This window comes from Osmerus eperlanus, chromosome 17 (genome assembly GCF_963692335.1).
Source record: "Osmerus eperlanus chromosome 17, fOsmEpe2.1, whole genome shotgun sequence".
In the NCBI taxonomy this organism is placed as follows: domain Eukaryota; kingdom Metazoa; phylum Chordata; class Actinopteri; order Osmeriformes; family Osmeridae; genus Osmerus; species Osmerus eperlanus.
The window spans coordinates 15676623-15701819 of record NC_085034.1 but is presented as its reverse complement, the minus strand read 5'-3'; the positions used below and the strand labels follow the sequence as shown (position 1 = coordinate 15701819).

Here is a 25197-nt window from a genome sequence, read left to right as displayed (position 1 = left end):
ATCCTCTGTCTGTTCAGAGTGCAGGATTAGTACAGGCTGGAGAAACTCTCCCCCCCCCCCACCCCCATCTGTCCTTCTGCAGGGTCAGGAGTCAGTCTGTCTGTCAGGGTTGGGGGGGGAATGATAGCGAGATGGAGAGATGGAGAGATGAGGTAGGAGAGGTGATTTGGATAGGTCGGACCTGACACCTGTCCCCCTTTTTTAAAATTATCACTACTTCTCTGCTCTCTTTCTTCCTGTCTATCTCTTTCTGCTCGCTCTGTGCAATGTCACATGGTTTGGCCCATTGTCATTTAGTGAAATGCATTAAGCATATTACGTCTGATCATCAGATATTACTGGAAATTCAGGAGGCTGGTTCAGGCGGCTGGTTGTCAGGCTCAGGCTCTCTTTCACTGAGCACCAGAACATGATGAGGATCATCACTGGGGATTTCCCAGTCTATGTCCTCAACAGGAGGTTACCCTGGGAGGAGCCAGGGGAGGAGCCAGGAGAGGAGCCAGGGAGCACAAGAGCCAATAACAGCACAATATCGGTTCACGTGACAGTGATGCCTTTGACAGGACCTTAACTTTGAAGATGACAATGCAGAGTGACTATTGACGAACATTAAACAGTCAAGTAGCAGTCACATGATCCCAACCATCTAGTATACTATATGCCAACACGTGAAACTGTCTTGCTGGCAGACAACATGTTACTCCCTCACTATGTCTTTCTGTTGCTCTCACTTCCTGTTTCTCTACATAGAGACAGGAAGTTTTGCTTGTGTTCACACCCATCTCTCTTTGTTCTCGGCAGATTCTGAGGCGGAGATGGAGGCTCCCACTGGCTCTTGACGGCCCATCACACAATGACGACCCCCATCAAGAGACTGTAGTACCTCTGTGGTCCTGTGGAGGGCAGCACTGCTGAGGGGAGGGGGGCGGGTGGGGTGAACCTCTCACACACAGAGGAGGAAATAGCCTCTGGGCGAAAGTGAAGACAAAGAGCACATCATGTAGTGTCATGTAGTGTTTCGCCATTCATGGGGGAGGGTGACAACATCATTTTTTTATTTTTTACTTTTGACATTTTCACATTGGCCTCCTACTCAGCAGTCAGAACAGAACGGTGGAGCGTGTGAGCGGTGTGGTTTGCGTGTGAGGTTACCATGGTCCTCCACAGCTCCCCCTACGGCAGCGGCCTCCTGTCCTTCCTGGACGGCCTCTCGTGGGCCATGGTGTTCCCCTCCTACTGGCTGCTGGACCGCCTGCTGGCGTCGTGCGTGGCCACCTCTCTGGAGAAGCGTCGGCGCTCCCAGGACCCCTGCTCCTTCCTGACGCTGTGCCTCCTGGTGTCGGCGCCTCTCTACCTGCTCCTGTTCTTGGCCTCGCTGCCCCTCGCCCTCCTGGGCTTCCTGTTGTGGGCGCCGCTGCAGGCGGTCAGGACGCCCTACCTCTACACACACTGCCGTCCAGACAAGCACCAGGCCGAGCAGGTGAGCAGCTGAAGGCCATACCGGTCTCTTTGGAGCTTTGGATTTGTGTGTAAAATTTCCACCAAAACGCCATTCTTTTGGTTTTTATGAGTGTTATAAAATGTGACATGGTGGTAAAAAAAGGTGTTTGTGTCAGTGACAGACCTGGGGTTTATTGATGAATATGCATGTCCACAACCTCACCACATATAAACAGACTGTAAATTGTTACTAATCCCGCTCACGCACGCCATATTCACTTGACTGTGTCGGGTACAGTGTCTGTTTGCCTGTGTGTGTTCTCTCCAAACTAGCAGCGACTAAAGCGATGTGTTGTGCTGTGGACAGGGCGGAGCCGGAGCCGGCCTCAGCGAATGGAGACCTCAGGGACGGAGTTTCTGCTTCGGCAGCGCCAACGTGTGCCTGCTGCCGGACTCGCTGGCTCGCTTCAACAACCTGTCCGACACCCAGCGACGAGCCCGCGAGGTGGGCCGGCGCATCCGCAGCGGCGCCAGCCGACCGCAGATCAAGATCTACATCGATTCGCCGACCAACACGTCCATCAGCGCCGCCTCCTTCTCCAGCCTCGCCACGGGCTTCCGACGCACCTCCTCCCTCGACCAGCGCCCCGAAAACACACCCTTCGCCGCAGAGGCCGAGCCCCAGCCTGACTGCCCTCTCCACCCTAATGGAGAGCAGGGCTCCGCAGACTGCCCCATCCACCCGCCAGGGGGGGCTCCTTCCCCCGACTGCCCTCTGCACTCTGGCGGCGCCGGGGATGATTCGGCAGACTGCCCCCTCCACTCTGTCGGGGGTCAGAACAGCTCAGACTGCCCCCTGCATCCCATCCCCAGCAGCGGGGTGCAGATCAGCATCAGTGCCCCTGAGCCGGACCCCCCCCTGGACGAGGAGGAGGAGGGGGGGAAACCCCCCGGGGGAGTCGAAGGGGGCGGGGACTCCTGCAGCATCAACAGCCGTACCGCCTCCCGGGAGTCCCTGACCCGTTTCCACGGCGACGGAGGCGGCACGGGGGCCGTGTCGTCCAACAACACCCTCTCCCACCGCACCTCCGTCTTCAAGCGGCCGACGGGACGCAAGCGGCGCCACGGCGAGGACGGATTCGATCACGAGATCTCGGCCTTTTTCCCCGCCAACCTGGATTTCCTGTGCTTGCAGGAAGTCTTTGACCACACTTCCACCTCCAGGCTGCGGAGCCAGCTTCACCGCTATTTCCCCTTCGTGCTGAGTGACGTGGGCAGCTACGGCTGGAGGCACTGCTGCTCGCACTTCAAGTTCCTGAACAGCGGCCTACTGTTGGCCAGTCGCTACCCAATCCTGGATGCCCATTATGAGTGCTATCCCAACGGGCGTGGAGAAGACGCCCTGGCTGCCAAGGGAGTGCTCTTCGCCAAGGTCAGCTCCTCATTATCTCTCTAATACAGACCCTGCTAGCAGACACCTTTTTTGCTCAGGACTTTCAGTTGATCCCACCCCCAGTGCTGACATCCAGGGTTTGCCACAGTGAACAGTCTCCAGACTGGGTTCCTACACACAGCTGCTCTCAGCAGTGTCTAAGTGGCTTCTCTGCTGTATAGGACAGAATTCTCGGAACAAAGAATTACGTTAAATTATTAAAAGCAGTGTTCGTTGTACTCTGTCTTTCTTTCTTTCTTTGTCACTTCCTTTCCCCCATTCTCTTTTTTTAATCTCCTCTATATGCATCTTTCCCTCTGCTTCTCTCTCTCTCTCTCTCTCTCTCTCTCTCTGTCTGTCTTTATCTCTCTCTTTTTGCAATTTAAGTTGAGGATATGAAAATGGCAAACAAAGGCTTCCTTTTCCTTCGGCTGATTTCGTCAGCCGAAGGAAAAGGAAGCTGCTATGAGTCTATGAGCTGCGTCTGAAATTCTACATTACTCCAGGGTAAAAGCAACAACCTCCACAGCCATGTGTGTGAGAGAGAGTGTGTGACGCGTGAGGGCAGAGTATTGTCAGGGTTAGCGTCCATTAATCCCCCCCTCTCGCCACTGTGTTCAGAGGCTGGTAGAGAGCCAAGACCTGCTGGGTCAACTCAGCACCTCCCGGCAACATGATGCCGATGTTGGATCAGCGTGTGTGTGTGCGCGCGCTGTATGTGTGTGGTGCGTGTGTGTCTGGAAGAAAACATTGATGAGAGGAGCTGTAGGGATGCTGGCAGGTCTGTGAACCACAGCGACACAGTGGGGCTCTCATCACAGTGCTGCTGGGGGGGTCAGTGTCTCACAGACATTAGAGATCAACACCCTGTTCTGGCCGTGTCACTGGGGAGAAACAGAGGGGGGAAGCGAAAGAGGAAGAAGAGAGACAGATAGGAGAGACAAAGCGAGAGACAAGGAGGGAAAGAGCAAGAGAGGGGAGATATGGGACTTTTGAGTGTGAGTATTAATTAAAAATGTTCCTCTGAAGAATGAGAAAGGCAGTAATTAAAGCTGTTCAGTCTCAATATTTATCTAGTGTATTATTATTTAACCATTGAGCGCATGGATGAAGGAGGGCTGTGGATATGGGGTGTGTGTGTGTCTGTGTGTGTGTGTACAGACGAGCACAGGGCATTAGTTAAACCCTGAGGACATAGACAGGATGTGCCTCTTGCCTCAATGACCTTTTAGGAGGGGTCAACCATTGGTTCATATGGCTTCCTGCTCTATGCAGTGGGACCCTGGTCTTTACTTTACTCTACTCTAAATGAACCCCGAGCATGATAGAGGCTTACATCTGTTAAGATTAGGGTACCATGGTAGGTATAGTTTACTGGGCAGTGTGTTTGGTTAGGCCAGCATGTTAGGGTTAGAGCTGAACGTCAGGATCAGAGCAGCATGTTAGGCTAGGGCAGCATGTTAAGGAATAGGTTACAGGGTAGGGTAGTGTGTTAGGGAATAGGTTACAGGGTAGGGTAGTGTGTTAGGGAATAGGTTACAGGGTAGGGTAGTGTGTTAGGGATATGTCACAGGGAAGAATGTTAGAGTTAGGGCAGCATGTTAATTTTATGCTGTCTTTATACTGTTTCTAACGTAACATTTACTTTATACCATAATATCCATAGAGCGATTTTCATTACCTTCATTTTAATGTTGTTTTTTAATGAGAACACGCACTGGAATACAAACACTAGACACACACACAACAACAATAACCAGTTGAGAGCCTGCTGAATCCCCTATGACTTGTTGCTGAGCCCCCACACCAACCCAAGCATGGCTAAGCCCCTAAAATATTCATACACCACGACCCAGGACAAGACGGAGAGCAGGGGAGAGAGGAGGAAACAAGGGCAGGGAGAGCGAGTTGAAAGGAGAGAGGGAGAGAGGGAAGGCGGAGAGAGAAATGAGTTGATCCTAGCTGGAGAAGGGGATAACGAAAACTGACAGGAGAAAGGGGGGATAATCAGAGGAAAGAAGGAAGCAGTTAATGGCTGACAGGGGCTCCAGTACAGCCCTCATGCCTGCAGTGTTGATATGGGAGCGGTGGATGACGTCTGATTCGCGGGCTTTATTACGGCCTCATTAAACGAATGCTGCTAATCTCAGATGAAAGAAAGTCACTGAATGTATGTTTTTAGAAGGGAATCCTAAATGTTAATGTCTAGTTACTTGGACCAAGGCTGTATTGTGGTTTATCATTGGGGTACAGATTCTCTTGCCATGAGAGCAGTCCTGTGATTGGTCCAGCCTCTTGGTTTGAGTCTCTCCAGACTACGAGGAGGCAGTCTTGTCCTCTGTTACATTACTCCATCTCTCCTCTGTTCAGCCAGCACAGCCTTGATCCCCTGGTGGAGATAAATGGATCCGATAGCAGCAAAGTGCTCTGTCACCACACAGGTCTCTTGTAGCATTGTTACATCGTTCGGTTTCCATTACCCTTACTGTTCCATTAGAATCTGTTTAGGTAAACAAATGATCCACAACGTGGTGCGAGACAGGATCATATTGATTTCAACTGTGGGATGTGGTGACCAGATGTCTCTGCTTCCCCCCCCCCCTCTTCCATCTTTGTCTCCGTTCCCTGGTCTCTGCAGGTACAGGTGGGCACCTCTCACCAGGAGCAGAGGGTTGTGGGATATCTCACCTGTACCCACCTCCACGCCATCGAAGGTACATAGGGCCGTGAGCACCACTCCACAGTGTGTTGGTGCAGCGTGTTAACATATGATATGTGCGCGAGTTTGGATCGCCGTCGACATATGATATGTGCGCGAGTTTGAGAAAGCCATTTTGTTTTTTTCAAATTCAAACTACTTCGAGCTTTGACTTGGGGAGTATAAACATCACAATTCGGATCGCCGTCGACATATGATATGTGTGCGAGTTTGAGAAAACCATTTTGTTTTCTTCAAATTCAAACTACTTCGAGCTTCGACGTCGACACGTGACAAAATGGCTGTAGAACATTTTATGATAACCTAAACATCACAACATTTAGCTGGTGGACATGTTACCATTTGTTGGAGCTTCTGCTATGTAGTTATAAAATGTAGCTTTTTGTTATTTGCTAAAACATCCGATGGTAATAGTCACACCCATAATCATTTGAAATGTAGCTTTTTGTTGGTCACTCACCATTTGCTAAAACATCCGACGGGTTAGCCGATGGTAATAGTCACACCCATAATCATTTGGCCACACTAGCTGTTGGACTTTCAGCTCGGCTCCACAGCTCCAACTCTAGCTTGTGGTCATATTGTGAATATGTCGCCGTCGACACGTGAAATATGCTCGAGTTTGAGAAAGCCATTTTGTTTTTACAAATTCGAACTACTTCGAGCTTCGACGTCGACACGTGACAAAATGGCTGTAGAACATTTTATGATAACCTAAACATCACAACATTTAGCTGGTGGACATGTTACCATTTGTTGGAGCTTCTGCTATGTAGTTATAAAATGTAGCTTTTTGTTATTTGCTAAAACATCCGATGGTAATAGTCACACCCATAATCATTTGGCCACACTAGCTGTTGGACTTTCAGCTCGGCTCCACAGCTCCAACTCTAGCTTGTGGTCATATTGTGAATATGTCGCCGTCGACATGTGAAATATGCTCGAGTTTGAGAAAGCCATTTTGTTTTTACAAATTCGAACTACTTCGAGCTTCGACGTCGACACGTGACAAAATGGCTGTAGAACATTTTATGATAACCTAAACATCACAACATTTAGCTGGTGGACATGTTACCATTTGTTGGAGCTTCTGCTATGTAGTTATAAAATGTAGCTTTTTGTTATTTGCTAAAACATCCGATGGTAATAGTCACACCCATAATCATTTGGCCACACTAGCTGTTGGACTTTCAGCTCGGCTCCACAGCTCCAACTCTAGCTTGTGGTCATATTGTGAATATGTCGCCGTCGACACGTGAAATATGCTCGAGTTTGAGAAAGCCATTTTGTTTTTACAAATTCGAACTACTTCGAGCTTCGACGTCGACACGTGACAAAATGGCTGTAGAACATTTTATGATAACCTAAACATCACAACATTTAGCTGGTGGACATGTTACCATTTGTTGGAGCTTCTGCTATGTAGTTATAAAATGTAGCTTTTTGTTATTTGCTAAAACATCCGATGGTAATAGTCACACCCATAATCATTTGGCCACACTAGCTGTTGGACTTTCAGCTCGGCTCCACAGCTCCAACTCTAGCTTGTGGTCATATTGTGAATATGTCGCCGTCGACATGTGAAATATGCTCGAGTTTGAGAAAGCCATTTTGTTTTTACAAATTCGAACTACTTCGAGCTTCGACGTCGACACGTGACAAAATGGCTGTAGAACATTTTATGATAACCTAAACATCACAACATTTAGCTGGTGGACATGTTACCATTTGTTGGAGCTTCTGCTATGTAGTTATAAAATGTAGCTTTTTGTTATTTGCTAAAACATCCGATGGTAATAGTCACACCCATAATCATTTGGCCACACTAGCTGTTGGACTTTCAGCTCGGCTCCACAGCTCCAACTCTAGCTTGTGGTCATATTGTGAATATGTCGCCGTCGACACGTGAAATATGCTCGAGTTTGAGAAAGCCATTGTTTTTACAAATTCGAACTACTTCGAGCTTCGACGTCGACACGTGACAAAATGGCTGTAGAACATTTTATGATAACCTAAACATCACAACATTTAGCTGGTGGACATGTTACCATTTGTTGGAGCTTCTGCTATGTAGTTATAAAATGTAGCTTTTTGTTATTTGCTAAAACATCCGATGGTAATAGTCACACCCATAATCATTTGGCCACACTAGCTGTTGGACTTTCAGCTCGGCTCCACAGCTCCAACTCTAGCTTGTGGTCATATTGTGAATATGTACCACATTTAAACATAGCTCCACAGCTCCAACTCTAGCTTGTGGTCATATTGTGAATATGTACCACATTTAAACATAGCTCAACAGCTCCAACTCTAGCTTGTGGTCATATTAGGAATATTTACCACATTTAAACATAGCTCAACAGCTCCAACCCTAGCTTGTGGTCATATTAGGAATATGTAGCCGTCGACATATCGAGTTTGAGAACCCCATTTTGTTTTTACAAATTCGAACTACTTCGAGCCTCGACGTCGACACGTGACAAAATGGCTGTAGAGTGTTTTGAGACAGCTTAAACATATGCCACATTTAAACATAGCTCAACAGCTCCAACCCTAGCTTGTGGTCATATTAGGAATATGTAGCCGTCGACATATCGAGTTTGAGAACCCCATTTTGTTTTTACAAATTCGAACTACTTCGAGCCTCGACGTCGACACGTGACAAAATGGCTGTAGAGTGTTTTGAGACAGCTTAAACATATGCCACATTTAAACATAGCTCAACAGCTCCAACCCTAGCTTGTGGTCATATTAGGAATATGTAGCCGTCGACATATCGAGTTTGAGAAAGCCATTTTGTTTTTACAAATTCGAACTACTTCGAGCCTCGACGTCGACACGTGACAAAATGGCTGTAGAGTGTTTTGAGACAGCTTAAACATATGCCACATTTAAACATAGCTCAACAGCTCCAACCCTAGCTTGTGGTCATATTAGGAATATGTAGCCGTCGACATATCGAGTTTGAGAAAGCCATTTTGTTTTTACAAATTCGAACTACTTCGAGCCTCGACGTCGACACGTGACAAAATGGCTGTAGAGTGTTTTGAGACAGCTTAAACATATGCCACATTTAAACATAGCTCAACAGCTCCAACCCTAGCTTGTGGTCATATTAGGAATATGTAGCCGTCGACATATCGAGTTTGAGAAAGCCATTTTGTTTTTACAAATTCGAACTACTTCGAGCCTCGACGTCGACACGTGACAAAATGGCTGTAGAGTGTTTTGAGACAGCTTAAACATATGCCACATTTAAACATAGCTCAACAGCTCCAACCCTAGCTTGTGGTCATATTAGGAATATGTAGCCGTCGACATATCGAGTTTGAGAAAGCCATTTTGTTTTTACAAATTCGAACTACTTCGAGCCTCGACGTCGACACGTGACAAAATGGCTGTAGAGTGTTTTGAGACAGCTTAAACATATGCCACATTTAAACATAGCTCAACAGCTCCAACCCTAGCTTGTGGTCATATTAGGAATATGTAGCCGTCGACATATCGAGTTTGAGAAAGCCATTTTGTTTTTACAAATTCGAACTACTTCGAGCCTCGACGTCGACACGTGACAAAATGGCTGTAGAGTGTTTTGAGACAGCTTAAACATATGCCACATTTAAACATAGCTCAACAGCTCCAACCCTAGCTTGTGGTCATATTAGGAATATGTAGCCGTCGACATATCGAGTTTGAGAAAGCCATTTTGTTTTTACAAATTCGAACTACTTCGAGCCTCGACGTCGACACGTGACAAAATGGCTGTAGAGTGTTTTGAGACAGCTTAAACATATGCCACATTTAAACATAGCTCAACAGCTCCAACCCTAGCTTGTGGTCATATTAGGAATATGTAGCCGTCGACATATCGAGTTTGAGAAAGCCATTTTGTTTTTACAAATTCGAACTACTTCGAGCCTCGACGTCGACACGTGACAAAATGGCTGTAGAGTGTTTTGAGACAGCTTAAACATATGCCACATTTAAACATAGCTCAACAGCTCCAACCCTAGCTTGTGGTCATATTAGGAATATGTAGCCGTCGACATATCGAGTTTGAGAAAGCCATTTTGTTTTTACAAATTCGAACTACTTCGAGCCTCGACGTCGACACGTGACAAAATGGCTGTAGAGTGTTTTGAGACAGCTTAAACATATGCCACATTTAAACATAGCTCAACAGCTCCAACCCTAGCTTGTGGTCATATTAGGAATATGTAGCCGTCGACATATCGAGTTTGAGAAAGCCATTTTGTTTTTACAAATTCGAACTACTTCGAGCCTCGACGTCGACACGTGACAAAATGGCTGTAGAGTGTTTTGAGACAGCTTAAACATATGCCACATTTAAACATAGCTCAACAGCTCCAACCCTAGCTTGTGGTCATATTAGGAATATGTAGCCGTCGACATATCGAGTTTGAGAAAGCCATTTTGTTTTTACAAATTCGAACTACTTCGAGCCTCGACGTCGACACGTGACAAAATGGCTGTAGAGTGTTTTGAGACAGCTTAAACATATGCCACATTTAAACATAGCTCAACAGCTCCAACCCTAGCTTGTGGTCATATTAGGAATATGTAGCCGTCGACATATCGAGTTTGAGAAAGCCATTTTGTTTTTACAAATTCTAACTACTTCGAGCCTCGACGTCGACACGTGACAAAATGGCTGTAGAGTGTTTTGAGACAGCTTAAACAACGTATACCCCATAGTCCAAAGAAGCATGCCAAAAAGGTCAGATGTCAGTAGTACTGTATCATTTAGTAAATACATATTAGGCTGTGTTGGAGGTACGTTTGGGACAACAGTGGTCCCAGCAGCTACGAGTCCTCAACCAACCAATGCAGCATACACATACCCTCATATAGTGATGAATTACTACAGACCTGTAATTAGTTACCCTAGAAGAAAGGATAATCCACATATACCGGAATTGAAATGGCATGTTGGTACTGACTATGTGTTACCCGACCCAGTTGATGTGAGATGTGATAGATCGTATAGGGTGAATAGTGTGCTTTACTTCAACTCAACATTCTATATTGTTAAAAATCAAGTATACATGTGGGCATACAATATCAGTAGTAAGACCCTAATAAGTACTAAATCAGTTTATACCAGAGCGTTATTTTATGTATGGGAGAATGATTATAGTCATGGCAATGATATAATTGGTGGATATCAACATACAGACGATACATTATATGTTTATACAAACAGAACTGCATTATACAAATATGGCGATCTTGCAAAACGACCCGACGGATTCAGTGTGGTGTACAACACACATAAATTCAAACTAGCGTATAATACTGGCAATACTACATACGCAGAGTTGTACAAAGGTATCTTTTACAATAAAACAACAAATAACATACGCATTATTGCAGATTCAGGGAAACACTACAACATTTACGCAGCGTTAGCTGGAACGTCAACAATCCCAAAAACACCTTTCTACCCAGTAAAGGTTCATCCAGAATACAATGTTACAAAATATTTTGTCGATCAGATGGCTGATAAATTGTATGGGTTGGACGACGACGGTGATACGTATTACATGTATGGTAGCGACATCAACGACGCTACACAGGCACCCATCATTGAATCAGTTGGTAGCTTACACAACTGGTTGGGGTGTAACCTTACACACGATCAATCAACTGTAGCACCGCAAGCTGATGCTACAACAACTGAGCCCAAGCACCGAACCATAACAGTGACCCCGGCAGGTGTCACGTTGTATAAGCCCGGGTACCAAACTACAACTGTTGTCCCGACAGACAACAAAACATCCTCGGCCAAATCAAAGAACGTTGAACATACATTGAATTCCCTATATATCGGTGGTCGGATATCTTCTCCTTTCAGACACTACAGTTGGTTAAATAATGAGGTGGACGTCGACGATACAGATCTACAGTCAAATTCGTGTTTACGCTCATCGGTAGATGTCTGTATGTTTGAGATCAACAGGAAAATATTATTCTGGAAGGGTTCATACATATACGCCGAAGACCATGCTAATATCATAAGAGCATATCATGTTCCCCAGACCTGGTCCCGATTCGCAGCTGAACAAGTGCTGACAATATTTGCTATTTCCTTTTATAAAGACTACATATTTGTAGTCACAACTGAACATCTGTGGGCTTATGATACTGATATCCAAAATGTGGTCACTGGATACCCAAAGATCATGACCGATTTCAATATAACATCAACCGAAGCTACCCACGCATTCTACAACACATTCTCTGCACAACTATTTGTGCTGACCACGGATACAATGCATGTTATTGATATATGGGATGTGACTACGTTAAGTGTAACCTCGAGACCCATTCCACATATTTTCAAACTGTACGAATCATTAACTTTTATATCACACCTAAATGCTATAGGTGGTATATTCAATGGTTACTTCTACATCATTGTGACTCTCAGACGTAATCTACACAACTATCAACATCTATATGACGTGACAGATCACCATGAGGGTAGTATAACTGTAGACTTGAGACAAATATTTAATTGTAAAAGGCATAATCATGCAGAACCAGTAGGATATGATCTAATCACAAGTGATGAATACGATATGTGTACGAACTTTCCCGGTTTTGCGTTGATGATCTCGTCCAGCACAGAGTTATTTCTGTTGGATAACCAACATAGATTGATTATTTTGACAGCCGACGACAAATACAGACATCTCCACACTAGGACGTACATAGTCCCGCAAATATACAGTGACGAGTTAAAATATGGATTCTTTCTAAACGCTACGTCTGATCTACATATGTTTACGGAATCCGACATGGGTGTATACGACCGTACAACGATGTTACTGAAAGAGATAGTATCACTTGCTGATTTGGGGATAAACTTTTATATCACTAGTGCCATTGCTGTCGGTGATGTGATGTTTCTACTTGATAGCAACAATATCTGGCATACCACTGAATTAGATTGCTTTGACTTACAACCTAAGACCTGTAAATTGGCTCCATACAATCGAATATTAGATAATCACGTACCTACAGAGAAAGTAGTGCGTTGGAAAGGTTTCTACATATCTTATACGCCATACTATTTTCGGAAACACCCAGATCTGACAATGACGAGTTGGAAATATTCTATAATAACCGATATTCTACCAACCTGTAAAGTTTCACCAAGAGTTGTTAGGATGACGTTTGACACAATTAAAGCAGTAGGATCTAATACTGTACAAGATGTGTCGGATGGACGAAGTCTTGCTACGAAAATTAGTGCTGTTGCTGATATATACTCCAAGCCCTGTAATATACATTTGTTTACAAGTTTGATATCCTCTCACGGTAAATACATCAACATATACATGTCCAACGGGGCACAATATGTTTATGACATTAGTTTAAATATATTAGCCGACGTTATAACGCATAATTACACTTCAGACATTCTTTCTCTATTTTTTATAAACAATGTTATGTTTACGGTTACAAAAACAAACATCTCCAATAATCTCACAACAGTTGAGTGGGCGACTTTGAATATAACTGAAATTGAATATATTTATTACTTCAAGTCAGTGTTGTATATTCAATCCCGAGCAAACACAATATTTGTGACCGACCTAGTTGACCTGACTGCTATGACTGTTAAGAATATATCCAGGATCAAATCAAACTGGAAAAATGACACTAGACTGGTCTATATTGAACACACTAAACTATTGTATAAGTATGGTCGAGGTTACTATTACTACATTATGTATAAGGATGAGTATCACGTCAATATGTATGGAACCATATACACAGACTTTCTACTATGCTACGGTACTGCCCAGTCCCAAAGACAATTTGTTGTTGGTATAACAGGCATCGGCATGATGCTTGTGGGAACACCAATAATGTTAGACAATGTCACAAAATGTTCTCCCTACACCGACACCTTCGTATTTGAAGCGTATAAATATGTATACATTGTAAAAAACAACCTTGTTATGTACATATATGACCCAGCAACACATCTTGTTCTGAACCAAATGACACTCCCAAACGAGAACATATTTAAAGACGCACTAACTGTGTATCTAGTGGGTAGTGTGATACATGTGGTCACCAATACTAGTGTTAACCCTTGTGCTGTCTTCGGGTCACATGACCCAAAGGTTCATAACGAACCATCGTTGTGTTTACCCAATTTTACCCAATACAAAAACAAATAAAAATAATTTTCTTTTAACCTTCGCAATGTGGGGGGTCTGAGACAGCCCACCGGTTAAAAGAAAATGCTTCACTTTGTTTTTGTATGCGGTAAAGTTGTCGCAATACAACGGTGGGTCACAATGACTGATGGGTCAGAATGACCCGAAGATAACACAAGGGTTAAAGAGTATTGGTACGCAACGTTTGAAGAGTTGTACGACATGCCATTAAGTCTTTACGGCATCAATAACACTGCTGTGATTGCACATTATTATTATTCATTTAAGTTGTTGACTATTGTAGATAATACTGGTGTTGCTTATGAGATAATGAATGGACAGATCCATAAGAGATATATCTGGACAGAGTCGTACGGTTATAAATATGTAACATTACAAGGAATTCTAATACGATATGAGTCTTCGGGACTGGCTGTGATAATGATGTCCTATAACATTACAGAGACTGATGTAGCAATTGGTGGTTTATACCTACAAACAATATTATTAGATTGTTCAAAGTCATCAGTGCTCACATCTCAGTTAAATTACGTAGCAACTGTAATCTCATCATTGGATATATCGTATAAATGTACAAATCTAAAAGACGAGTATATATTTACATACACAACATATACACACTGGTACGTCTTCTATAACCATGGGGTGTTTATAATACAACACATCTATCCTACAGCAGTCACATTCATAGAGCACAATATGTACAGGCAACTAATGACAAACATTCACACCATAATGAGATTGGACGTTATTTTAGGTATGTACAATAACAATGTCGATAAAATGGTCATTGCTATAGCTGAAGAAAACATTTGGTTCATGGAAGATTTCACAGACGGTAACGTTACTAAACTGTCGTGGTCTATATTAATAAACTCTCGAAAGATAACCAACGGACTGTATTACCCACAGGGTAAATGTGTGATAGTGTTTGTGAAACAATATGTGTACGTGTTATCAGTACCAAATTTGAAGATTATACATCAGTCTGTGATGTCTACACAAATAGTTGGGACCGGGTTATTCTATAATAATCAAAGTATTTTTAATACCGTCAATGGTATATTATTTAAGTTAGACATATTGTCTGTATTTAACCACACTGATATCATTGATGCAATTGATGATGCTGTATTCTACACTGTTGGACCCTTACACGAACAATGGTTAATGTGTAGTGACGACAAACACTTGACTGACCGTTATAAGTTTTGGTCTGCTAGAAATGTTAGAAACACTGATGGTATTTACATGCGACAAAAACTATCGGATGTTGTATTCGGAGTAGGGCTCCAAATGGTTGATGTAAAAAAATGTGACTTTATTGTGGAAACCATATTCAGTCATAAATATGTATATCTGATATCGAGTGATTACGTATTTGTATACGATCCACTAGACCTAAGATTGAAATATGATCAAGCATTCAGGTTAGAAGATGATGATATATTACAGACAGCACTGTTAGTGTATTATGACTTTAACAAGCAATATATCTCTGTCGTTAACGGTACAGGACTTTATTATTTAAATAATGACTTCAAATATGTTAAGACTGCTTTGTTGTGGGATTATATAAATATTGATGAACCGGTTGTTGCAGCTATATACTTCCCTCAAGGAGATGATATATTGTTGTTAACTGATAATGGTTACTGGACTAATATGAACATTAATGATTTTGTTTTAACAACAGTCAGTCAATCCCTGATATCGTATTTACCCAAGACAATATTGGATAATCGTAGATTACTATACATGTATCATGCTGAGCTACCTGCTATATGTGACAGTAGAGCCTGTGTCCTATATAATACATCTGTAGACCAGACTATATTTCTGAATGATTTACTCAACTGTGAACATCTTCAAAGTCTTAATATTACCAATGACACGACCCCTCCGCCCACCACAACGGCTACGGCCCCTCCGACCACCACTACCACTGTCCCTCCGACCACCACAATGGCTACGGCCCCTCCGACCACCACTACCACTGCCCCTCCGACCACCACAATGGCTACGGCTCCTCCGACCACCACTACCACTGCCCCTCCGACCACAATGGCTACGGCCCCTCCGACCACCACTACCACTGCCACTCCGACCACAATGGCTACGGCCCCTCCGACCACCACTACCACTGCCCCTCCGACCACTAAAAGGACTACTGCCCCTCCGACCACAATGGCTACGGCCCCTCCGACCACCACTGCCCCTCCGACCACTAAAAGGACTACGGCCCCTCCGACCACCACAATGGCTACGGCCCCTCCGACCACCACTACCACTGCCCCTCCGACCACAATGGCTACGGCCCCTCCGACCACCACTACCACTGCCACTCCGACCACAATGGCTACTGCCCCTCCGACCACTAAAAGGACTACTGCCCCTCCGACCACAATGGCTACGGCCCCTCCGACCACCACTGCCCCTCCGACCACAATGGCTACGGCCCCTCCGACCACCACTGCCCCTCCGACCACTAAAAGGACTACGGCCCCTCCGACCACCAAAAGGACTACGGCTCCTCCGACCACCAAAAGGGCTACGGCTCCTCCTACCACCACTACCACTGCCCCTCCGACCACCAAAAGGACTACGGCTCCTCCGACCACCAAAAGGGCTACGGCTCCTCCGACCACCACTACCACTGCCCCTCCGACCACCAAAAGGACTACGCCTCCTCCTACCACCACTACCACTGCCCCTCCGACCACCAAAAGGGCTACGGCTCCTCCGACCACCAAAAGGGCTACGGCTCCTCCGACCACCACTACCACTGCCCCTCCGACCACCAAAAGGATTACGGCTCCTCCGACCACCACTACCACTGCCCCTCCGACCACCAAAAGGACTACGGCTCCTCCGACCACCACTACCACTGCCCCTCCGACCACCAAAAGGACTACGGCTCCTCCGACCACCACTACCACTGCCCCTCCGACCACTACTACCACTGCCCCTCCGATCACCACTACCACTGTCCTTCCTCAGATTGTTACAAGTCTGCTAACTAATATTCCAACTACTTTTGAAATGATGACACTATTTGATAATAATATTAATATAAATTTAATTACTCATAATCCAAAATTATACAACACGCTAAATCATCAATTCCATAACCATGACAGACATGTCCAACGTTACCATTCACACAAAAGTAAATTCTACAACTTAACAGAATTAACTCCATACCATATAAGCTTTATTATTTTAAAAGCTGACTCTATCAATCTTATTTCTGACATTTTGGTACATCTGAACTTAGATTATCACTTGAAGTACACTGATGAGTTTGTCAAATACAAAGCTGACACTGTATTTCGGCTAACCAAGGCCTTGAGTAAACTACATAACCTGAAGCCAGAATCCAACATAAACCCTATTAGGTTTATTGTTCAAGAGCTGACATCTGAATCTGCTGTAGACGTACGAGATACACTCAAAAACTATCGACAGGAAGTGATGGAGGCAATCACCAACCTTATAGGATTCACAACGAAGTCTGCTACCATGTATTTCCTTGAAAGTCCTATTGGTATAGCTATTATATCTATTGTAGTAATATGTATTGTGCTCGGTATAGCTTTATTATGTTATTTTTATTGTCCTTGTAATAGGATGGAAGAACATAATCGTTATCGTAAGGGATATGTTCCAATAAATATGTCTCTATGACTTGTGATGTTTATTTCTTTAATTGATTACAAATGTGTAGTTTCTGTTAAGATTTTATTATATCATGACAGATTCAAAATGTTACATATGATTGTTAATTAATAAAAATTGTTATATACACAGAAGGAAATATTCGTTGATTACATTGTTTACTAAATCATATATAGAGAATGTTGTGTTGTTAAGTAATACAGATTATTATATCTCACGAGAAAGTTGTGAATCATTCTACATATAAGTAATAGATTGTTAGGAGAAAATTACAAAATCGTTCTACATATAAGTAATAGATTGTTACGAGAAAATTACAAAATCGTTCTACATATAGCGTATACAGAAAGAAAATATTCGTTGATTACATTGTTGACTAAATCGTATATAGAATTTAGTATATCTCACGAGAGTGTTTCAAATCATTCTACATATAAAGAAAGGAAATACAGTGGATTCGATGTGTGAATCAAACATGTCCAACATTAAGTCTAACAATTTTCAATGTTTCAATTTTGATGACGAAACTGTTTAACTTCATTGCAGTGAAACATTCTTCCAAGGCGTCTAGGGTTTTAGATAGAGTTAGCCGATTAATTAAACTGGTAAGAATGTGATATCTATCAACGTCTGCATCAGTTTCATTTCGACAGTCAATTCTCTTTAGGTAATTATTGTTAGTTAGGTACCACAGTAGAGTCTTCCATTCCCGACTACCTAATTCTGAGAATATGTCCGATATCTGTGGTGTATACAAGTGGTCGTTCTTATCAGACCTAGATCCGTCTAGTGTCATGGTGATGTTGTCAATGCTCTCTAGAGCTTTGTTCATAGCGTGGGTAGCGTCCAACACAGTACGGCGAATGATACTAAGTTCTGAAATAAGGTCTTTGCTTGCCATGATCCTGGTTGATTCTGAACACAGCTTTCTGGTAAAATTGTATTTGGAGTGAATTTAACAAACATCCTATTGTCACTTTTATAATCCTCAGACGATGTAATTGGATATTTTAATAGAGTAGGTCACGCCTATTAATTATGATTAAAGCAGCAGCGATGTATATACCACAATTAGCTGTGGTGTACACATTCTTAAGCATATTAGCGATCTCCAAGTAATCTGCCTTCTCAACATATCTGAGTTGTAGTTTGCGATTGTCGTTCACAAAGAGTTTTACTGTGAGTAAGAATTTGAGGCTCGACAACTCCTCACGTGTTAGATCTGCAAATCTCTGGACAATATTTATATTGACAACATCCTGAGCCGATCGACAGTCAGTGTAGAATTGTAGGGTAGATGCTTCCAAGTCTTTGTCAAAGTCGTGATATAACTCCCTCAATATCGCAAATACATGAGGTAAAGCACTACTCCCGAAATGTCTTTGTATGTTGGCTAACAACACCTCAGGTCTAACATCGTCTCTCAGCCGTGTAATGTGTATACGCATGTAGGATTTTCTGAGCTTTTCAAGCAGCTGAATCTTCATGGCAGACTCTTCCACCAGAATGTTGCAGACTTGGTAAAATGTTGAAATGTTTTTAGCCATTGTACTGTTGTGCCTGTTGCTCACACTGATGTCAGACATGTTATCTGATTGCCATCCAGTTATATAGCGTATGTGTCTGGAGGTGTGTCCTACATTCTATAAATGCTTAGGTTCGAATTGGAGTAGTGAAAAAACTAACCATGTTTCCAATAGCATCACCTAAGCAGGTCTGGGACCATGACCTACTAAATCTGAACATAACCAGAACAGCGTCACGTGGTAAACTGACTTATGGGAACATGGTCATAGACCATCACGCATATGGAGACTTTAGTCGGTTGACCAATAGGATAATTACAAATAGTCGAGAGTCACACTGGACGTCAGGTAACGTATATGTGACAGTGTACGAATTCGACGTCGATCGGGAACATTGTCAAGACTATGCTGACATCTGTATTCTAGACCCGGAAGGTCCAACAGTCATATACGATAGTGACACAGTGTATGTCTGTACTGTGAGCGATTTAGTTCAGGCAACACTTAAATGTCTCCAGACAGAAGTCGTACATATCACGTGTTTCAGACCTGGTACGGTGACATTACTACAGCAGATGATTTCTTGTTTCAGTATCATATCTGGTTCGCATCAAACCAGCGTTACTATATACACACCTGAAGGTCAAGAGAAATGGATGCAAGACACCTATGGTCCCACTCTAACAGAAGACACGTTGGAGATAGTGACCGAGGGCATGTACTTGGGTATCAAAGTCACAGATAGTGAGCTGGAACTACTGTACGATAGCTATGGGCTATACAGGTCTGAGAATAACTACAGTGTTATGATTCATTCAGACTTGGAGAAGTACAGAGCAGGAAGTGTCAATAGTATGACTGGAGTGCATCATTTTCTATGGACTACAGCTGACACATCTGAGCTGGGCGTCCCTGTAAACACGATATCTGAGCTGTCAGATCTGGCAGCTCTCAAAATGAAACTGTTGGAATATTGCGAATCTGTAGGAGTAGAGTTATTTGTTAACGTCACAGTGTGTGAAGACGACCACACTGTGATATCCGATGGTCGGCTGACAACTTGGTCAAAACAAAACGTTTATTACGACAAAGTCGCTAAGACTATGCTGGACAATGTTATGAATAACCATCTGTCATCGGATATTCAGTCTTTGAGCTCAACCAATCAGACAATTGTTCAGATATTGACCGACAACTCTCAGTGTACAGATGTAGAAGGGGTGTTGTGTGACGTTGACGAATCTATAACGCCCAAGGTTAAAGTGACTTATGGACTGTTACACATTGTGGGAAGTCCAATGTGGTGCGTGCAGATATTATCTGTTTTACAACAGAATCCCATTTTATGTGCTGACAATATGAACATATCAAATGTTGCAGATTTCTGCAGACGATTCGGGACAAACAACAGTTATACCTCAACCGTCTTTGTTAAATGTAACACGGAGGATGGTGATAACCTTTCAGACATGCTACGGTCTACAGTCACAATATCTGTAAGAAGGGGGTACTCTACTGTCGGCGTACGTGATATTTGTGCTAAAACAAAAGACGTTATGTGTTTAGACATCTTGGACTTGACTGTCAGTCGAAGACCAGATCTGTTTAGATATTCTTGTCTAGGTGATGTCAATGTGAAAAGTTGGATATATATGATACTGGTCATGATAGCTCATAGGTTGTACGAGCCAGTGAATGAAGAACACTTTGATCGTCTCATACACCTCGTTCTCTTAGTCTTCTCTTAGTCGGGCTTCCCTTAGCTTCGCTTGGTTGATCAACTCAGTATGTTTTGAAGGATCCAACACACATATTCCTCCATGTCGTTTGGCGTTGTCACATAACGGATAATGTGTCCTCCCCCACCATCCACCTTCACCTAATCCGTATTGTTCTTTATTTTCGACCATACAGTAAGCTCCTCGTTCATGTTTTTCAACAAGTACACATTTCCTACCCAACATATCTTTTCCGAACGGAGCACACATGTGGTCTCCACAGAAGTGGATGTTTCCAAAGTTTGGTCTGGGTAGACATCTGTCCAGGCAGATTGGACCATCTAATCTTAAACCGTTAACACTACCGAGCAACAGCTGCATTCCAAAGAATTTGACGAATGTACCAGTGTTATTATCAGAAATAAAAGCTTCGCAATGTAGTTTTGGAGTCATATACATATAGTCACGTTTTGTACAATCACAGTGACATTCATTCTGACTATATGCCTGTCCGGCAAGTATGAACGTTATAATAAACAGAGAAATCATTATGTCTTTTAACAAATGTTCTTTATTGTGAACTGATATAATAGAATAGTTAATAAGATGTAATTATACATATACAAACACTGTCAAATATAACACAGACACTTAAAGTGTTGCGTTATATACCAATATCATATGTGTCAATGTTGATAATGGCATCATCTCCTTGTTCAGTTATACTCATTGGTGACAGAACATCAAATGAAGACGGTAATGTGGTAGCTACATGTCTAGTGTTGACACCAAAATAATCATCATCAGTCAAAGTTAGTACATTATTAGTAACAACGGTCACCTTCGAAGCAATGTTACGTGAAGATTCATCGGCCGAACTACTGTCTGTGCTAGTGTCAGAATCACTACCATCAACCCCACTACCTTGATCAACAGACTGTTGATTTGTAGTTGTAGCTACACTCTTTGACATTTCCAAATCTTTCAGCGGTTGAGAGTGATATTCTGTAGTTATTGACTGATAAGCACTTGTAGACAATGTAATGTGAGACATTGGTTTACTGTCCCGGTTACCCATATGTGTCTCCCTATTGTTGATGGATTGCTTGACCGAATCTCGATTGTCTGATATATATCTACGTAAATCGTTGGCTGTTAGATTACTGTGAATGGTTTGAGAATGATATCGCGAGGAGCTATGAGCCCTATCGTGACGACTCACGCTCCGAGCCCTGCCGTACGGATGCACGCTCCGGGCCCTGCCGTACGGATGCACGCTCCGAGCCCTGCCGTACGGATGCACGCTCCGGGCCCTGCCGTGCGGCTGCGCGCTCCGAGCCCTGTCGTGTGGGTGCACGCTCCGAGCCCTGTCGTGTGGGTGCACGCTCCGAGCCCTGTCGTGTGGGTGCACGCTCCGGGCCCTGTCGTGTGGGTGCGCGCTCCGAGCCCTGTCGTGTGGGTGCACGCTCCGAGCCCTGTCGTGTGGGTGCACGCTCCGAGCCCTGTCCTGTGGGTGCACGCTCCGAGCCCTGTCCTGTGGGTGCACGCTCCGAGCCCTGTCGTGTGGGTGCACGCTCCGAGCCCTGTCGTGTGGGTGCACGCTCCGAGCCCTGTCCTGTGGGTGCACGCTCCGAGCCCTGTCCTGAGTGTATCTGTTATTGTCTATACTTTCAGGTCTCCTGTCCCAAGACTGATCTCTCAATGAGTGTGATCTCTCTGTTCTATTATATCTCTGTTCGTAATTGATATCTATCTCGCAGAAATGACCAATGTTCTTGATTTCCTCAAAGTCTCCGGTTCTGCTATTGTACACTGGCCACAGAGTTAGATTTGACCTGAATGTTTTTCTCACTTTCATTGCGTTAAATAATTGAGGTACATCACTGTCAGTCTTAAAGGTTGACACAGACATTATGAGTTCACAAGAGTTCTTATACATGCTGTTGACAGATGGCGTTTCCCCCTTGAAGTACACACATTTGGCTCCTTCCTTTGAATCTTTTAAGATGGCTTGAAACGTCTCCCAAGGACACATGACGTTTTCCACTGAAGAATAGAAATGGAGTTATGTTGATATGTGTACAACAACATCCGTAGTCAATCTGTAGATTCGTTTCTTGTGTAAGAATGGTTGTAACAACTCACCTGGTATGTCCTTTGTATTTTGATCATGTTTGCTTCCATCATATTTCGGGCATCTTCTCCTGCATGGTCTTTTGGCCACGTTGACTGATCGAAATTTTAGCTGATATGTCATCAAATCCCGACGGATAATGTGGTTCCAGATGTTTATGTTTAAAATACATTTGTCCTGATGGTAACCTCCGCTGATTAGAATATTGATCCTTTTTAGCCTAATATTCTGTCTGACGTTATGTCGTATGACATTCTTTACAGCCAAGCAACATTCGTTAGCGTTGTATTCAGTTGACATACTGCTATCAGCGTGGAAATGTACATAATATTCTCTACCAAGAGCAGTACCGACAACGGTAATATACGTACAGTACTCATATGCGGGCCCAACATATTGTTGAACAGACCCACTCTCTGGTAGACCGAGCACATTGACAAACTCTACTGATATCTCCATCACTATGGTGGTCTGTGTAAACTGTTCATGGTTGTGACTGACTGGAGCTTAAGTAGTTTTGAACACACCTTTAACTCCACCCAAGTTATTTACAACTGATGGGACTATCCAATTGTGGATATAATCTGTAATTATGCTTATATGCTATCTACATTAAGAAACAGTTAGTTTTTGTCATCATCAAACAATACAGCAAGTTATTATGTTATATGTTTATTCTTGAAAGTTAACAAACATATTATACAGTTGACAATTATCAAACGACTAACAATCACATAGTTACTGATCATACCATTATTATTGATGTCTACTGTTATACAGAAGGTATTGTCGTATACAATGGGTAGTTATACTAACAGCTGATTTTATTTATTCTTTTTGCAGCTTCTTTCAAGAGACCGTTTGCTCCTCCTTTTCCGTGATTCCAACAGTTTAGCATCTTTCCAGATCTGTTTGATACTGATCAATCTGGGTACGGATACATTCAATTTTGGTGTACTCTTAGAGGGTAGTGGTTCGTAGTTGTCATCGTCAGATTGATTGTCGGCTCTGGTAGGTGATGTCTGTGAGCCTTCGTGAGAGTGATCAGACGTTGGACGCTGTTCAATGGCTGCCGCGTCAATGGTTGGTCGCTGAGCGGAGACTTCAACTGAATGGTTAGACCTGTGACTGAATGGTGGCTGGGATTGGTCAGAGTTGTCAGATTGATCGGATGTTGAACGCTGCCGAGGGGAGCATTGACCAAATGGTGGCTGGGAGTTGTCAGATTGATCGGATGTTGGACGCTGCCGGGGGGAGCCTTGACCAAATGGTGACTGGGATTGGTCAGAGTTGTCAGATTGATCGGATGTTGGATGGTGCCCGATGGCTGTAGCATCAATGGTTGACAGCTGAGGGGAACCTTCGGCCGAGTGGTTAGATGTTGATGATGGGTAAGATCTGGTGACTACTGAGTCAATGGGGGGTTGATGAGAGGAGTCTTGGTCAGGCGTTTGATTGAATGGCAAATCTCCACTCCTTGGAGAATATGAAACGTTTGTCTTTGTGATCTTCTTGAATGGATCATAGTCCTCTTCACTTTCCGGTTCGAACAGTGGGTCCACACTGGATGCGACACTACACTCATCGTCTGTGTTACAACACCATGTGGGGTTTACACATCTTTGCGGCTCAGGAGTGTTCTGATTGACATCTATGCCAGTAGGTGACATCGGTGTATCGAGTGTTGATGCTTCCTCATCTTCACAGTCAGTGATCGTATTGGTTTCCATTCTTCTTCAGTGGGGGATATTTCAGGATATGGGTAGTCTACCAGAGTAGGTATGTATTATAGCAGCCTTTCGGGCCAGCCTTAAATGATGAATGATGTGGGTGGAGCTAAATGTATTACACACAGATATGTGCTCAGTTATTATAAATTTCAGTCACTCACTATTTCCCAACAATGCAACCATGTCTCTTCAACAGGACTCCTTGAAGTTCCTCACAGATTATCAAATCTTGAACAACATCGACCATGAGATTGGTAAACGAAGTATGTTTTCGAAATGTTCAGATTTCTACTGCTACTTTGGAGTGACCACGTCTACATATTTTGACATGAGAGTGAAATGTTTATATTGTAAAACGGCTGATAACTCATCAGCTACATCAACTAGTGAATCTACTGACTGTGTATACTACGAACGAAGAATACCAACCGATGTCAGGACTGTGTACTACGACCTTACCTTGGACATCGTACACTGGAGTGATGACACCCACAAATCAAAGGCTGCTTGGCTATTATCTCAGATAGTTGGTAAAGCGTTCCACGGTGAAGTCGTCTGCGGTATGATTGTTGCACATCCAGTCAACAAAACTAAGACGTATAGA

General features: G+C 43.5%; 2 protein-coding genes across 2 annotated transcripts; both read left to right on the top strand.

The window, feature by feature from the left end:
• The first annotated feature begins 807 nt into the window (after positions 1-807).
• LOC134037485 (sphingomyelin phosphodiesterase 3-like) lies at positions 808-5594 on the top strand. The gene is made up of 3 exons (XM_062482779.1): positions 808-1480; positions 1808-2872; positions 5511-5594. The coding sequence occupies exons 1-3, from the start codon at positions 1154-1156 to the stop codon at positions 5592-5594; spliced, it is 1476 nt and encodes a 491-aa protein (XP_062338763.1). The 5' UTR covers positions 808-1153.
• An 8642-nt stretch (positions 5595-14236) lies between these two features.
• Positions 14237-17536, top strand: LOC134037763 (uncharacterized). Its single transcript, XM_062483274.1, has one exon. The coding sequence runs from the start codon at positions 14507-14509 to the stop codon at positions 17492-17494; it is 2988 nt and encodes a 995-aa protein (XP_062339258.1). The 5' UTR covers positions 14237-14506; the 3' UTR covers positions 17495-17536.
• The last annotated feature ends 7661 nt before the right edge of the window (positions 17537-25197 follow it).